This window comes from Convolutriloba macropyga, chromosome 7 (assembly GCF_964194025.1).
Source record: "Convolutriloba macropyga chromosome 7, txConMacr16.3, whole genome shotgun sequence".
In the NCBI taxonomy this organism is placed as follows: Eukaryota; Metazoa; Xenacoelomorpha; order Acoela; family Convolutidae; genus Convolutriloba; species Convolutriloba macropyga.
Genome location: NC_134474.1, coordinates 67,035,245 through 67,051,026, shown reverse-complemented (window position 1 = coordinate 67,051,026; position 15,782 = coordinate 67,035,245). Strand labels below are relative to the sequence as shown.

The following is a 15,782-nucleotide window of genomic DNA, read 5'->3' as shown; positions in this document are numbered from 1 at the left end:
CAACAAGAGGACAATGTTTCTGTAGCTGAGAAGTAAAACAGTCTACCGTTTTGGAGTTTCAATTCAATCTTTTCGTATTATGTAGCAAATGATCAAAATCGTCTATAAATCATCATGAAGCAACGTATAAGTATTGGCGAACATAGCAACAAGTGAGAGTTTAGACGGCGAGGTTTTTTTGATGCTCTTTTACTGGTATTTTGTCTGATGTCATTGACGTCAGAATCAATTCATAATCGATCAACAATCGTCTAGAGAACCTAAAAATATTAAGCCTAAAACCGCCTTATTCGATACATATCATGGTATTATTTACTTAAAATTAGGTTATACGAACTTTTCCGGAACTTTTTGTGTATTTTAGACGCAATTCTATACGTAATTTAAATACTCGATACTGATTGGTTAATATTCTCGCTTAGATTTATTTAGTTACTAACATCCTCCGGCCCAGAAGATGCTGGGAGAATTGGTACTAATTTTACAAGCGGGCGGACGAGCGATCCGGAGGACGTGCGCAATACGGCGGAGCGTGCGACGCTGTCGGAACCGTAACGAAGTTCAGTGATCCGAGCAGTGGGGTAGTAACCCCTTGGGTTGGTCTCTTCAACTAACCAAACCAAATCACTGGTCTTAAGGTGATGCTCGGCAGGCGTCTGCCACTTGGAACATCGGTTCAGCGCCGGTACGTATTCTTTGATCCAACGAGACCAAATAGCGTTAGCGTAAGACTGCGCGCGGGCGTAACGTTTACGGTGATCAAACTCATCTACGCCAATGATGGACGGGAGACTACGTGCTTGGTTACCGAGGAGAAAGTGATTAGGTGTTAATGCTCCTAGGTCGGACGGGTCGGCGCTTACGGGCGTTAGCGGACGTGAATTAGGTGCATGTTCGACCAGACAAAAAATGGTACTTAAAACCTCATCCGTGAGGCGACGTGTTCCAAGGATTGTGTAAAGTACGCGCTTGAAACTACGTACTAGCCTCTCCCAGATGCCACCTTGGTGTGGCGCACTAGGCGGATTGAACCTCCACTTGATGCCTTTGTGGGCAAGTTCCACGGCGATGTTGATGGTGTTCCACTTTTCGATGTTCTCGCGTAATTCTTTTTCCGCGCCAACAAAATTAGTACCATTATCAGACCAAATAATGGTCGGTGTGCTTCGACGAGAGACGAACCGCTCCACTCCCATTACACACGAACTGGCGTCCATGGAAGGAACGATTTCAACATGGACGGCTCGAGTAGTTAAGCATGTGAAGAGGAAACCCCACCTCTTCTCGGTAGTCCTACGTACAGTAACATACAGCGGGCCGAAGTAGTCGAACCCGGTGTTTGTGAAGGGAGGAGACTGGTATGCGAGTCTTTCTACTGGGAGGTCAGCCATGATTGGTTGGATAGTGGCAGCTCGAAACTGTCTACACGTGACGCAGCTGGATTTAATTGAACGCAGTGAGGATCGTAACTTAAGGATGGTATAACGTTCCTGTATTTTAGCCCTCAGGTAGTCAATACCTTGATGATGATGTTTAAAGTGCGTGTGCCTGAGGAACAACTTTACAAATGCATGGCGTGCGTCCAGAACGATAGGATGTTTTACATCAAAGTCAAATTCGACCAACCGCTTGATGCGGCCTGTCGATCGGATTAGACGATTTGGGCCAAAAAAAGTGAAAACGGGGCAATACGGCTACTCCGTTTAACGGGTTTGTTTTCGAGGAGATCTTTTCTCTCCGCATTAAATGACTCCCCTTGGACAAGGTACTGGAGATGACGCTCGGCTTCGTCAAGCTCCGTGGGGTCTGTGACGCTACCATCGGCATTACGGTAACGTTCGTGAGAAGGTAACAAGCGGAGCGCGTACGCTGTTATCCGTAGCAACTCCTGATGAGAACTGTACTTATCAAAAGGAATTAGTTGCGGGGGCGGTTTCTTAGTTGACTTGGTTACGGATGCGGCCAATGATGTATTGGTTTCGTCAGTTTCCTTAGTTACTATACCATGTTTGATGTTATTAACTACTTCAGTGCTTGGTTCGAACGGGAATTGCTTGGTTCTTAAGAAATCTGGACCTCTCACCCAGCTACTTGATTGCAAAACCTCAACGGACATACCACGAGTGCCGGCGTCTGCCGGATTATCGCTTGAGGCAACGTGGTTCCATTCGTCAACGCTAGTGTGTTCTAAGATTTCGCAAACACGGTTTGCAATAAATATTGGGTTTTTGGTTGCAGAGTTAAGCCATTGCAAGACAGTGGTGCTGTCGGTCCACATGAAAACCCTGTTGACTTTTACTGTGAGAGCTCGACAGATATCCTGTTTCAATCGAGCGGCCAGTAGCGCTGCCTGTAATTCCAGCTTTGGAACAGTCATGACCTTCATAGGTGCTACGCGAGCTTTACCCAGGACAAACGCAGGCTCCGTTTGGGGAACACTCGAAGTAGTTACTCGAGCTCGGAGAAATGCAACGGCACTGAAAACATCTTGTGAACTATCGACAAACATGTGGAGTTCCAGGTCTTCAAAGTTTCCAGAAAAGTAGCTCCTTGGTGTAGTGATTGCGGCAAGCTTGGGTAGTTCTACACTCCATTCGAGGAACCTTTCAGCAGCGCCCTTTGGTAACTCTTCATCCCAGTGTTGCCCGCTGGCACGCCAGATGTCCTTTAGTAACAATCGGGCACCAACGGTGAATGGTTCCACTAGGCCGATGGGATCGAATACCTTAGACACTAGGCTCAATAACAAGCGTTTTGTTAAAGACTTAGTTACTGTACTGGAGGTACCCCGACTCACAACTAGAGTATCATTGTTGTGATCCCATTTCAACCCAAGCACGTGCGAAGATTCCTCCTTAGATGAGGCAATTACTTTTGGTTCGGTGGATTGAGGTGACCCATCAATTCGATCAGCCAGATTTGGTGCATTGCTTACGAACTTAGTAAGCTTGAACCCACCTAGATGGAGAAGTTGCACCAACTCCTTCGATCTTTTGAGAACCCTCTCAGGTGACTCCACTGAATCCAAGTAATCGTCCATGTAGAATTTTTCTAGGACGGCTTTGGTTGCTTCCGGGTACTGAATAACATTGTCTCGGGCCGTGCGTTGCAGTGCATAGTTAGCGCATGTGGGCGAGTCTTTAGCCCCGAATATATGGCCCGTGTATTCATACACTACAACATTTGTTGTGGGGTCCTCCCGCCACAAAAAACGCAGTGATGGCTGGTCACAGTCAGGGACACCCACTTGGAGGAACATACCCTCAATATCTGCGGACACGGCGAATTGATGTTGACGGAACCTAAGTAGTACGTGGATTAGGTTTTGGAGCAGGTCGGGGCCAGTGAGCAAAGATTTATTCAAAGAAGTACCGTGGAACTTTGCTGCACCATTTTATACCCTACGTACTTTCCCCGGTTTGTTCGGATTGATTACGGGATGATGTGGTAGGTACCACTCTTTATTCGACCGCTGCTCAACCTTGTGAGCATCAGGGACTGTAATCAAGTAACCATTTTCCAAGTCTTCACGGATGGTACTAGCATAATTTTCTTTCAATGATGTATCTCTCGAGAGCCGCTTTTCGAGAGACTTGAGTTGTACCAGTGATGAAAAGTAGTTATTCGGGAGTTGGATGTTGTCATCAGCCCATAACATACCGACATCGTATCTTTGGCCGTTATGGAAAGTTGTTGTTTCAAGTATTTCCTGCGCGCGAGCATCCGCTGCGAATCGTGGGTCAACTTGCTTGAACGCGCCGTACGATTCCATATCATACCAAGATTTAACCTGACAAGCTAACTCAAAATCCTGTTCAATACTGGCTTTGAAACACACCGAGACTGAACTTGAACTTGACGGGAGTGGGCCACTTAAAACCCAACCTATGGGTAAGCGGACAGCGAACGGTGAGCACTTTTCGTCGGCTGAAAAATACTCGAACGGGCGGATGGCATGGTAGACATACTGTCCAAGTATCATCTCAATTTCTCCATAGCTATATCTTACTGGATCTAGAACTGCCAAATGTGAGTAAGTTTCGTGCATGGACTTGACGTCAATGATGTGGGAACCTACGTTTAATGTTTCTCTCACGTAGGGACGCACAGTGAATGCTTCGAAGTCTTGGTCTTTATGAGGTGTCACAGTCAATTGAACTACCTTTGTGTCTATGAGTTCTTCCGTGTTTATACCCTTGACGGTCAGTTTTAATGCGGTACCCTGCAAACCGAGTCTAGCTGCGAGACTATCGGACACCCAAGAGTTACTGCAAGCGGTATCGCATAAAACCAACGCCGTAGTACTAGTGCCAGAAGAATTAGTAAGTTTCAGTTCCGTGACCTGAAGGAGGTCTTTAACATCCGTCACGGAAGACAAAGTGGTTGTTTTGCTTGGTTGCTGTTGACCCGTAGATGGCCTACTTGTACCTGGGTTCGACTTCGAAGTATCGATGTTGTTGTTTGTTGAGGGTTTAGCTGGAAAAACCCTTTCAGCTCCATGAAGTAAGGTGTTATGGGAGCTGTTGCAACCATCTTTCCTACCTTTACGGGGACTTGGGCATTGCCTAAGCATGTGTTTATCACGCAAACAAGAGAAACAGAGCTTTGCCTCAGCCACGACCTTGGCTCTCTGCGTGGGGGTCTTTTCTTTGAAGACACGACATTCCCACAACCGGTGGCTGCCTTTGCAAACAATGCAAATAGAGATTGATGTTAACGGGGATCTCTGTTGCGGCTTAGAGTTACTCTTGTGTTGTGTATTTGCAGCGAATGCCTTCGAAGCAACTTTTGATCTTGTTACTGAGTTGATGGCATCCTCAGTCCTTGCTTTAGTTGCGGTATTCTTCATTAAATTGGGCCTTCTCTTTTAACCAATCGTTGAAATCGAGAAGAGTAGGTTTCACCCAATGCTTTTTGACCGTGAAGAGTGACCATGACTCCTTCATGTTGGGTGGTAACTTCTGTACGGCAGCGTTGAGAAGTGCAGCACTCTTTAAATCTGAATCGTATGAGAGCGATTTAAATACCCCGACAAGACTTGAAATGCACCCCGAGTAGTTAAGGATGTTATCTCTATTGTGCATCTTCAATGGTGGGAAGCTCTTGAGTTTATCCAAATGAGCACTTACGACCGCCTGTGGTTGGCCAAATTTACGTTCTAAGGTCCTCAGTGCGTCTTTGTACATTGCGCCGCAGTAGGCGAACTCAGCTATAGCTGTTTTAGCTTTACCTGTTACGAGGGTCTTAAGGTAAGTCAATTTTACATCATCAGTTAAGGACTGAGAGTCAATTGCGCTTTTAAATTGACCATACCATTCGTGCCACTGTAGGGGATCCCCATTGTATTGGGACAACTTCCATTCGGGTAGCGGGTCATTCCTCTTGCTAGTTAAGAAGTCAGTGAATGCCTTAATCAAGCTTGCATTTTCAGATACTGGCGCTGGAGGCGTGGGATGCGGTGGGCCACCCCAGCACAATGGTATCGGAGCAGTATGACCGTATGTTGGATGTATAACCGGCGTGACGAAAGGTGGCGCGATGTTAGTAGTTGTACTAAAGGGGTTAACAGGGATGCTACAGTTAGCTGCGTAGTTGCTATTTGGATTATGTTTTGCACTCATTTGCAAGATGGGATGGATGATGGTGGGGTTAGCTGTGCTTGGGGGTAGGGTCGGTTGAATGTTGTTGAAGACGGTTGCATTATTTGTCGCCTCTTTTACGTTTGTGGGGTGAGTCTGAGGAAATCTTCACAAGTTCAGATCAAGGTTACAGTTCAATGGAGGTTTCGATGCGGTAGGGCACGGTACCAGGCGCGCTTGAGGTGACTGGACAATGTTTTGTTGTGGAATGTTGGGGACGGGTAAGTATGTTGCTGTGCTCGCTGGAATGGGCGACGGAATCACGGGAGGCTGAGGATTAAATAATTGTCGAGGCGGGATTACGGGTGGCGGGTTCACGATTGGGTTTAGAGGTGGAGGGACATTATGCGGGGAATGGGCAATAGGGACTTGTGTTTGGCGTGGAGTGTTACTTTGAGATGGATTCTGTTGTTGTGGAACATGAGGCATCGACATATGTAATTGACCAGGCTCACTGGAGCTTTTCCGACCCAAGAACTGATTTACTTGTGGGTTTGTTGAAAAATCAGGTACAAAAATGGAGTTCGTTGGTGCGATAACGGGTGTTGGTGGCCGGGGAGGTTGCAAAGGTGGCTGAAGTGGTTGGAGTTCGACATTTTGTACGTCGACTGGTACTTGGTTCACTGCGTTCACCTTACCACTTCCTGAGGGACTGTGTGCCTGCTCGACCCTTTGATCACCGAGTGATTGCTGCAGTTGAGCCTGGAGATATTCCCGATACAAAGCTTCCTGCTGGGCAACAGAAATTGCAACACCTGGCCGTGTGTACTGAGAAAGCATTTCAAGATGATGTAAGTTATCGGCAACATTACTTGTGTTTTCTGGAAGATTAATGGGGGCAGTATCTTTAACAGGAGGGTCGGTGGTTGCTGAACCAGGACGAGAAAAGTTTAACTCACTTGAATTACCTGCTGGAAACTAATTTACCCAGTCCTGAACAAGTCCCTGACTTCTATCTGATCCCCTATCTTTAAACAAATTCAGTTCACTTGAGTGGTGACTAAACAATGAATGATTATCCATTAAATCAGCCTCATCTAATTTAGCTGCTGCAACACGCTGGCGGTGGTCTTCCTCCAATTCTTGAAGTGCCATCTGTTCCATTTGTATTTCAAGCTCCTTTTTTCTCCTGGCAATTTCGTGTTTTTGTTTAGCGAGGCGCATGGCAGCTTGTTCTTGTTTCTCGGCCTCTTCGCGTTTTAATTTTGCCATGAGAAAGTCATATTTACGCTGGCTAGACATTGATGATGTTGTTCGGCGTGAACTTCTCTTAGACTGCCCTTGAGGATTAACGCCCTCACATACGGTGTCTCGGTCATCAACTGAGTCAATATAGCTTCTAGCCGTAATCAAGAATTTATCATTGTTCTTGGTTACATCATCCAACCATTGCTCAAGGACAGGGTAAATTGAATCTGGGTTCTCCGCTTTACTGGCTAAGTCAAACAGCTCTCGTTCTTCTGCACTAGTTTAGTGAAAATATCCTTCAACTTAGAAACCAAGCGTTCAACTTTAACCCTCCTGTCTTGACTTTAACCCCGATATGGATGTTACGTAACTCAGATTCTAGATTAGATCTTGCATTGGAGAGCTTTTTCAATTTCTCATGCTGTTCAGCCATGATATTGAAATGGATAATTTATCAATGTTAAGTAACTTTCAACCAAACACGTGGAATGAGGGTTATACCGAACCCAAATGACAACGACTTGATAATCAAGCCGCCGAAGAGCAGTAGGGAAGTTACCGAGTAATGATTTACTCGGCGAAAGTAAGCAACGAAAGTAAGAGAGTGTCTAACGTGCTTTTACGCAGCGTGAGACTCAGAAAGACCGGTAACCCGCGAAAGAGGTCCGGGTGGATAAAGCGCGACGAAATGGGAGACGAAACGGACGGGGCGTGAAGGACGGGCAAACGGCGCGCAACGCAACAGAGAACGGAACGGAACTGGCGAAAACGCGGGTAAGAAACGGTCGACGCAACGGATGGGACGGAAACGCTGAACGAGCGACGCACGAAGAAACGGGAAACGAGACCGGCAGAACAGAGGCATTGAGCGAGTAACGCGCAGCGAAGCGGAAAGGCGAGACGGAACGGGCGGGAGACGATTAAACAGCGAAATGGGAGGTCGGGGAACACTATGCTAGCAGACCCCAGCAGCAAACTCAACCAAAAAAACTAGCCGTAACTCCAGAACAAACTTAAGTCACACCCTAGGGAGAAGGAGAGATGCCACTGCAAGAGACAAACTAGCACAAGTCATTATGGGTCTAATATAAACAAATAACGAACTAATTTACGGCAAAGCAGTAGTATGCTAAATGGATGAAAAGAGCAAGAAATTTACTAGCCGTAACTCCAGAATAAACTTAAGTCACCCCCTAGCAACATTCAGACCTAAACACCCGATCAGCATACCAACAATATTAAACAATCTACAGCAAAAGGTAAGTAATATGCAGCGCTTTTGTATTCTATGAAAGCTGGAAAAGTTAAGAAACAATCTAGCCGTAACTCCAGAATGAACTTAAGTCACACCCTAGATGGCAAAACCCTAAACCAACTAACATTCATACAGTTACACGCTAACACACAGCAGCAAAAATCAATATACTACAACAGGGGAGCTAGTAAATTATTAAGTTGGAAAAGTCCAGGGACCAACTAGCCGTAACTCTAGAACAAACTTAAGTCACACCCTAGAAAGCAACAAGGCTAAAGCAACTGACCAGCATACTAGCATAATCAACATACTGCAACAAAAACAGCCACATACTACATCACATATGACATAATACATCGAAATCCGGAAAAGTAGACGGAGAAACGAAAAGCAAAAGCTTTTGGTAGAGCGACGTTACTGAAAAAAATGGAACTCGGACAATTGACGAGTGAAAGAACAAAAAGGACGCGTACGAAACGTTGCATAAAAGGGCGACGAGAAAAATTTCTGTGAATTGAAAAAAATTTTTTTTTCTTTAGGCCGGAGGTTGTGGATTTTTTCCACAAGTTTTCTGTGTGTATTGAGTTTCACTCAATTAGCAAACCTTCTGGTTGAAAAATCATAATTTTCACGAAATTTGTCAAAATTTTATGCTTTTATCCAATTTTTTTTGATTTGCCTCAAAATTGACCAAAAGTTTTCAAAATTGAACAACTTAGCATTATGTTCTCGAATTTTTCTCTATATCAGAGGTAATTTTTTGATATACGAACCGACTTGATCTTTTTTTACAAGTTTTCGACAATTCGACCAAAAATTTTCAAAATCGTTGTTTTTGCGTCTCAAAAATTATATTTGTGAGGTTATTGGTTACCGGTTACGAATATTTTTCACAGTAATTGTTTGATATTAATACCCCTGAATTATCGAAAAAATACGGGTTGGGTCTCTTGCCGTCAAAATCAATATTTACTTTAAATTACTGCCACAAAAATAATTGTTCTGTTCTTACAGTTTTGTCGTTTTCACAAAGACACTGATGCGGTTTAATCTTATCTAGTAAGCAAAGCAAGGCGTCAATTTATCACAAGCCATGCCACAGATCAACCTCATCAATTTTTTTCAATGTGTCGTCAAGAACAGGCCGTTGACCGTTCCTGAAAAAGCAGTTGTTGCTCGTTTCTCAACTTCTTTATCAGTCGCAATGACAAGCTCTCTCTTCACTGCAGCTTTCACGTCGTCTTGAATCCATTCCAAATCATTGTGAAACTTCGTCTACGAGCGGTGTGCACAAATACTCAGCTGTTTTTGCACACTCGGATGTCAATTTTTTGACACCAACGGATCCATTATTGTAATTTAAAGGTGTTTCAAGAAGCTGTAACAAACTGTCTGGAACTCAATAAATTGGACAGCACTGAAAATCTGTGATATTCTAATCATAACTGTCAATTTCATCAGTTAATGACATATTCGTATGTCGACATTTACTCCTATTTAATAACCTTATTGCGACATTTATGCTAACAAATGGTGTTCGTAAGCGTCGCGGTACCAAAATGTAGCTGAGAAGTAAAACAGTCTACCGTTTTGGAGTTTCAATTCAATCTTTTCGTATTATGTAGCAAATGATCAAAATCGTCTATAAATCATCATGAAGCAACGTATAAGTTTTGGCGAACATAGCAACAAGTGAGAGTTTAGACGGCAAGGTTTTTTTGATGCTCTTTTACTGGTTTTTTGTCTGATGTCATTGACGTCAGAATCAGTTCATAATCGATCAACAATCGTCTAGAGAACCTAAAAATATTAAGCCTAAAACCGCCTTATTCGATACATATCATGGTATTATTTACTTAAAATTAGGTTATACGAACTTTTCCGGAACTTTTTGTGTATATTAGACGCAATTCTATACGTAATTTAAATACTCGATTCTGATTGGTTAATATTCTCGCTTAGATTTGTTTAGTTACTAACAGTTTCAAATCAATGACACTAGAATTTTGCATTAAATGGATCACAAAAGTAATTAATACATGCAAACTGTCAATATCCAATGATTATTTAATCCTTGTTGACGGGCCGGTGGGCGCATATCGCGCGCGTCGCGCTTCGCTGTATTGAGCGGCTCTTTGTTTCCGGATTGCATACCATAGCACGTGCCAGGTATAGCCATAGATAGCGGTCCGCAATTTTTCTCGGTTGTTTCCAATGACTTCTAATCAATGTGGATGCCTGTGAACACATTATCGGTGAATAATAACAAAGTCGCAATATTCAGGAAGTATTTTATTTTCGTCCAGTTCGAACAGAAGACAGTATATTAGATTTGATTTGTCGTCCTGTATTGCCCCCCCCCCCACACACACACACACACACACACAAGAAAGGAGGACGCATATGGATAAAAAATAAGTGAAAAAACCATTTAAAAGGACGAATAAAATCGACCAAAATAAGTAATTACATAGAAGAGAAAGCCTATTTTTGCCGTATATTCAATGTTATTGTTTTCCACGCTCATATGGTATTAGGGTGACAACTTTGTTTTACCCAGAGGAGCAAAAACAGTACTGTGCTGAAATCGTAATTTCCACTACACTTGCAGCACACTGTGCAAATATTATGACCTCAACACAATTTTTGAATTTATTTTGATAGCTTTTTTCACTTGTTTGAAATTTTTTTGAAAAGATAAGTAAAAGTCAAAAAAATTTTAACTTCACATCATGAGAGAGATATTCTCATAAATAAAGCTGAAATTTCATTGATTATTACTTTTCCGATAATGGTGAGGCCGCAGTGCTAATCAGACGGTTATCTTGCAAGACTCTGCAATATTCTTTAAGATTTTGCACCTTGAAAGATAAGATGTTGTCAGCGAAAATCTAACCAGATATTCAAAGATAACCGTTGGAGTTCGACCGCGGAAGCTCATGAAACAATTTGAGCCAAGAACTCTGGTCTTCAAAAATTTAAGGCAGTTCAATTCAATACAGCTCTTATCGGCATGATTTTGAACTTTCATACAAAAAGCTGACAACATTAATAACAAGACGGCTTGTGCAAGCCTGCAAAGACTATTCCAGCATACCTCTCTAGTCGGTCAAAACTTTCTCTTTATTCTGAGACGAAACGACCCGAGACGAAAAACACAAAATGAATTTTTTTCCGGAAAAAAAAACATTTCAGAACCCTCATCTTCAAATAATATTACCAGACATAAAATCAATTGCGTTGTTCCAAAATAAAAGATAATTTCGCAGACAATAGAAACAGAAGAAGGAACCAGTTGAATGAACAAAATTTTTAGTTAAAGAATGATATGAAATCAAAAGATAGATTCGAATATTTTGTCACGTTTTGTCTTTTCATCGAGAATTTCATTTCAAGCAATTTCTAGTTCTTGTGTCCTCTATTTGCACAATTTTGAATTTTGTTTAATTTAAAGCAAACCAGTAAAAGAAATTCTCTCTTTTCAGAGCTTACGTTGCAAATCGAAGAAGGAGTATAAAGTCTTTATTATTTTTCATGCAAAAGCAATGACGTTATTGTATCTCAAATAACTCACGCTGCTGAGGTGAATCAAATTTCAGATGAGAAAGAATCAGTGTTGAATCACACAAAATTTTCATCGGTTTTTTGAAATTAAATTTCCTGACATTAGTAAAAAAAAAAGTTTCCAGTTTGATCATTTAATCTATGAGTCAATTGAAAACTAAAATAATCAGAAGAAAATGTCCTCAAAATTATTCTGCTATAGTCAAGAAAAAATGTTTTTCCGTTTGACTGAAATATTCACCTTTCTTATTGAGTTGAAAACAATGACATACCTCCTATAGAATTTCCGCCAAATCAATTATAAAAACTGTTGGAAAACCAATCAATTTGCGACAAACTGGACAGTGTAAGAACCAACGCGAATTTAAGCTTCAAAAGTCATATAAACTTTTAATAGAACATTTTTTGTTCTTGCATCAGGTAGTTCTTTTTCTTGTTTTAATCTTTTTAAAATGACCTTCAAAGAACTAAATCAGTAACTTTAACCTCAATTATACTTGAGACTGCTTCGCTTTCTCATTAAGTTGAAATACACAAGCAACATAAAACCAGCTAAGATTAAAAGAAAATAGTCATTTGAACCATCGCAGATAATCCTCAGATAACAGAATTTAAAAAAAAACTTTCTTCTTTTTTATACGCTATAACAGCTAATGTTCTGGTATCAGGTAACCAATGCACGCTCAAATTTGTAATTTTCGATAGAACTATATTTTTAATGATTTATGCAAAGTATGTTTAGCGTAAAAGCCCGGTAAAATTGAGTAAATTTAATTTTTTTTGAAAAAATTTTGTTTGAAATAATCAACCAATAAAGTTATAATAAGGTTCAAATAGTGCCTTCGTTGAACCACGAATTTTGACAAATAGGGGCCTGAACCTGCATAAAAAGTAGCTGCATAGAGAGCCACCAAAATGTCTACAAAATGTCTCAATTGTTTTCCTCGTTCTGTAAAGAGATAGTTTCCTAGGCTTTTCGTTTCATCAGTTGTGACACAATCGTTCAATTTGTTTATTCATTGCGAAATAAACAACAGAGAATAAACATAAACTACTATTTCCTAAAGTATTAGTTAAAGAGTTCAAAAAATTAAGGCGCTTTTTTCCCTTTTTTAAATTTTTAGCCTCTTCTGTTGAAATTTCTGTTTTTTAAGCCTCTTCTGTTTCTATAAATTTTAATTTGATCTGTTTATGTTGGGAATCCTGTAGAGCTACAACAAATCTTCTTAAAAATTTGAAAATTAAAATGGTAACTGAGACGAAGAAGAAACCGTGAGAAAGTGGAAAAAGTTTTTGTTTTCTGTTTTTTTTTCTTTTGAATACCTGTTTCTTTATAACATTGTCTCTTCGTGTTGTTTTTGAGCAAATTTGTTTAATTGATTTTTTTTTTCAAATAAAATGTATTAACATTTTTTTTTCACAAATAAACTTATAAAATAATTTACATTCCCCTCCCTGTATTTCTTTCCTTTTCTTTGGCTTTTCTAACTTTCTTCCAATTTTTGAACTCGCTCTTCTTTTTCAACGTGCTTTAGATTTTGTATATTTTTAAATAGAAGTCAAAAGTAACCTCGAAGGGCTAAAAAATGAGTCTTCTAATTTTTCGCTACGATGTGTGAACAAGGAGTGAAAATTTCACTGAATAAAGAGGCCAGCCCGGTATATAAATCCTGCCTTTAAAAATGTAGGAATAATTACGCGGTGATACCTCGACCCACTTGCGATAGCGATTATTTCAGTGATGATAAAAAAATGGAAAAGAGTTTTTTGTTTCAGCGGAGTCAATATACAAGAAGAGCCACAATACAGAAGCCTCAGTGAAGGACACAGTCACTCTAGACAGTAGAACAACCCCACATGCAGAAGAGACCAAAAAGAACTGCTCATGTTGAACTCATTTTTAAGTGACCTCTTTATGACCTTTCCTAGTGACCCCTTTCTGATCGTTAACCCTAACCGTACCATGTCTACAGAGACCATCAGCTCTGATTCAGAGCCTGATTCAGAGTCTGATCAGTTCAAATACAAGGCTGCTAAGAGAATACTCCAGAGTCGATCTCTGAGGTTTCTATTAACGGAGAAAAATCAATACTTATAGGTCGACAGAAAAAAGAGAACAAAATTAGGTTCAAAATTAGGTTTTCAGTGCCTGATTTAAAAAAAATAGAATATAAAAAGACCCTGAGTAGCTATGAATGGGCGCCTGCTGATTTTAGAATTCAGTACTGATTCAGAATATTTTTCAACAATGTGACATGAACAGCCTATCAATCAGTACTGATTTATTAATAAGTCAGTTCTGATTCAGAGTCTGTTAATGTCCCATTTGACTCACATATGCTCTAATTCAGACTTTGAAATAATAGTGCGTGAAAAGATCGAACACGGCTGAAAATGGGCACAAAATATCTGTCAGAGATTTGAGTTTGAAATGAAAAGGTTGTGTTTTAATCACCAAATTATGTCCCCAGTTTCTAGCGAATTTTCATAACCTCACCCTCTAAAATAGGCCCACCCTCTAATTTTCATAACCTCACCCTCTAATTTTCTGCGGATGCTAGTTTTCATTGAAACCATGAAATAAAATCTTTAAAATTTATAATAGAGTTCCTTTTTTATTTCTTTGTTCGTCGCCATTTTACGGTTTTTACCTGAAATCTGAGAATAGCTTTATCTCGATATAAATCTATGCCGTATAGAAGTTCTATATTTGCTCATAAAAAAGTTTTAGATAAATCTATATTAACTGGACAGAATTTATGATCGCCTGTTTTGTGTTTATTTAGATTTTGACAGACCAACGTTATACATGTAGTCCAAGAATGATATAACTGTAGCAAACAACAGTAATCAATAGAATATATCGGCCACTTTCCCCATGATGCCCTCCCCCTACCTCCTCCCCCCCCCCCGCCCCACGTAATGTCCATAGAACGTATAAACACCTCCCAGCCACCCCCCTCCTCTCCCCAAAAAAACCGTAAAAATTCCCTAACGGAGGCTATAATATCATGGGCGCAATAATGGGAGAGACCCATATTTCCTAACAGGAAAAAACTTGCTTGGGTGGCACAGAACAGAACGTTTGCGCTAACAGTAATTTTCTGCTTAAGCCGCAGTATATATATATATATATATATACATATACTCGCACACCTACCTCCGCCTCGAACCTCCGACCTCCACCTCCGACCTCCGAACTCCGCCTCCGACCTCCGCTACCGAACTCCGCTACCGAACTCCGCTACCGACCTCCGCTACCGACCTCCGCTACCGACCTCCGCTACCGACCTCCACCGACCTCCACTGATGCATCAATATGTGGCTTAGATGTGAATACACCAATATATGGTTTAGTTAGCTTTTGAGGGTATCGCCATTTTAAAAATTTTAAGCATGAGATCAGTTATTCGAAATTTTCAAAATTTGCTATGTGCAGTCTGTCAGTTCTTTGTATGCACAGTCTGATGATGAGAGAAATGTGGAACATTCTGTGCAGTGTTGACCAAGAATGTAGATGAGGCTGCGAAGAAGAGGGACAGAGGGGGATGTTTCTTAATGTAGTCTGAGCAGACTGACAAAAGGTTTTATACTTCTTTTTGCCTGGTTCAGTACTGGTTAAAATTGAAAGTCAATGAGCAATGAAACTCACTGCGAGCAAGGTCCGGGTACGTTAAAAAAAACTCCAGTTTGCGAAAAAGATCGAAATTAATTTTTTCTTTTTTACAATGGCAACTTTTGAGCAACTTTCAATTTCACGTTAAGTCGTTATTTTCACCCGATGTTTTTGGTTAGATAAAAAGTGTTGCTATGATACCCACAAACACCACATAATTTTGGAAGTCATTTCTGTCATTGAGGGCTTCTCTTTTTTCTAAACACTCGGCAGACATTGCAAGTTACAACCATTTCGACGGTGATTGTGACTGACTTCCCTTTCGAAGCGATTGAAAAAAGAAGGTTAATACTGGTAGAACTAACAATGTTGAATAAACACAATTTTCTGGATGTTTTATTTTTTATTCCCAATGATACACAAAGCCAGTAACATTTAGTGTTTACAATTTCAACAAATTGCAATTTGCAACAATGGAAAGCGTGGACATAAATAACCACATGTTTTATAGAACCAAAGT

The 15,782-nt window shown here is 40.8% G+C and overlaps 1 protein-coding gene across 2 annotated transcripts in view; it reads left to right on the top strand.

Moving 5' to 3' along the window:
- LOC142343272 (uncharacterized) overlaps nt 1-14,427 on the top strand; it is a 31,121-nt gene extending 16,694 nt beyond the window's left edge. For both annotated transcript variants that reach the window (XM_075395062.1, XM_075395061.1), the window contains exon 5: nt 13,423-14,427. In XM_075395062.1, coding sequence (XP_075251177.1) covers nt 13,423-13,538 — 116 coding nt within the window. In that variant the 3' untranslated portion in view covers nt 13,539-14,427. The remainder of the gene's footprint in view (nt 1-13,422) is intronic.
- Nucleotides 14,428-15,782: the final 1,355 nt, after the last annotated feature.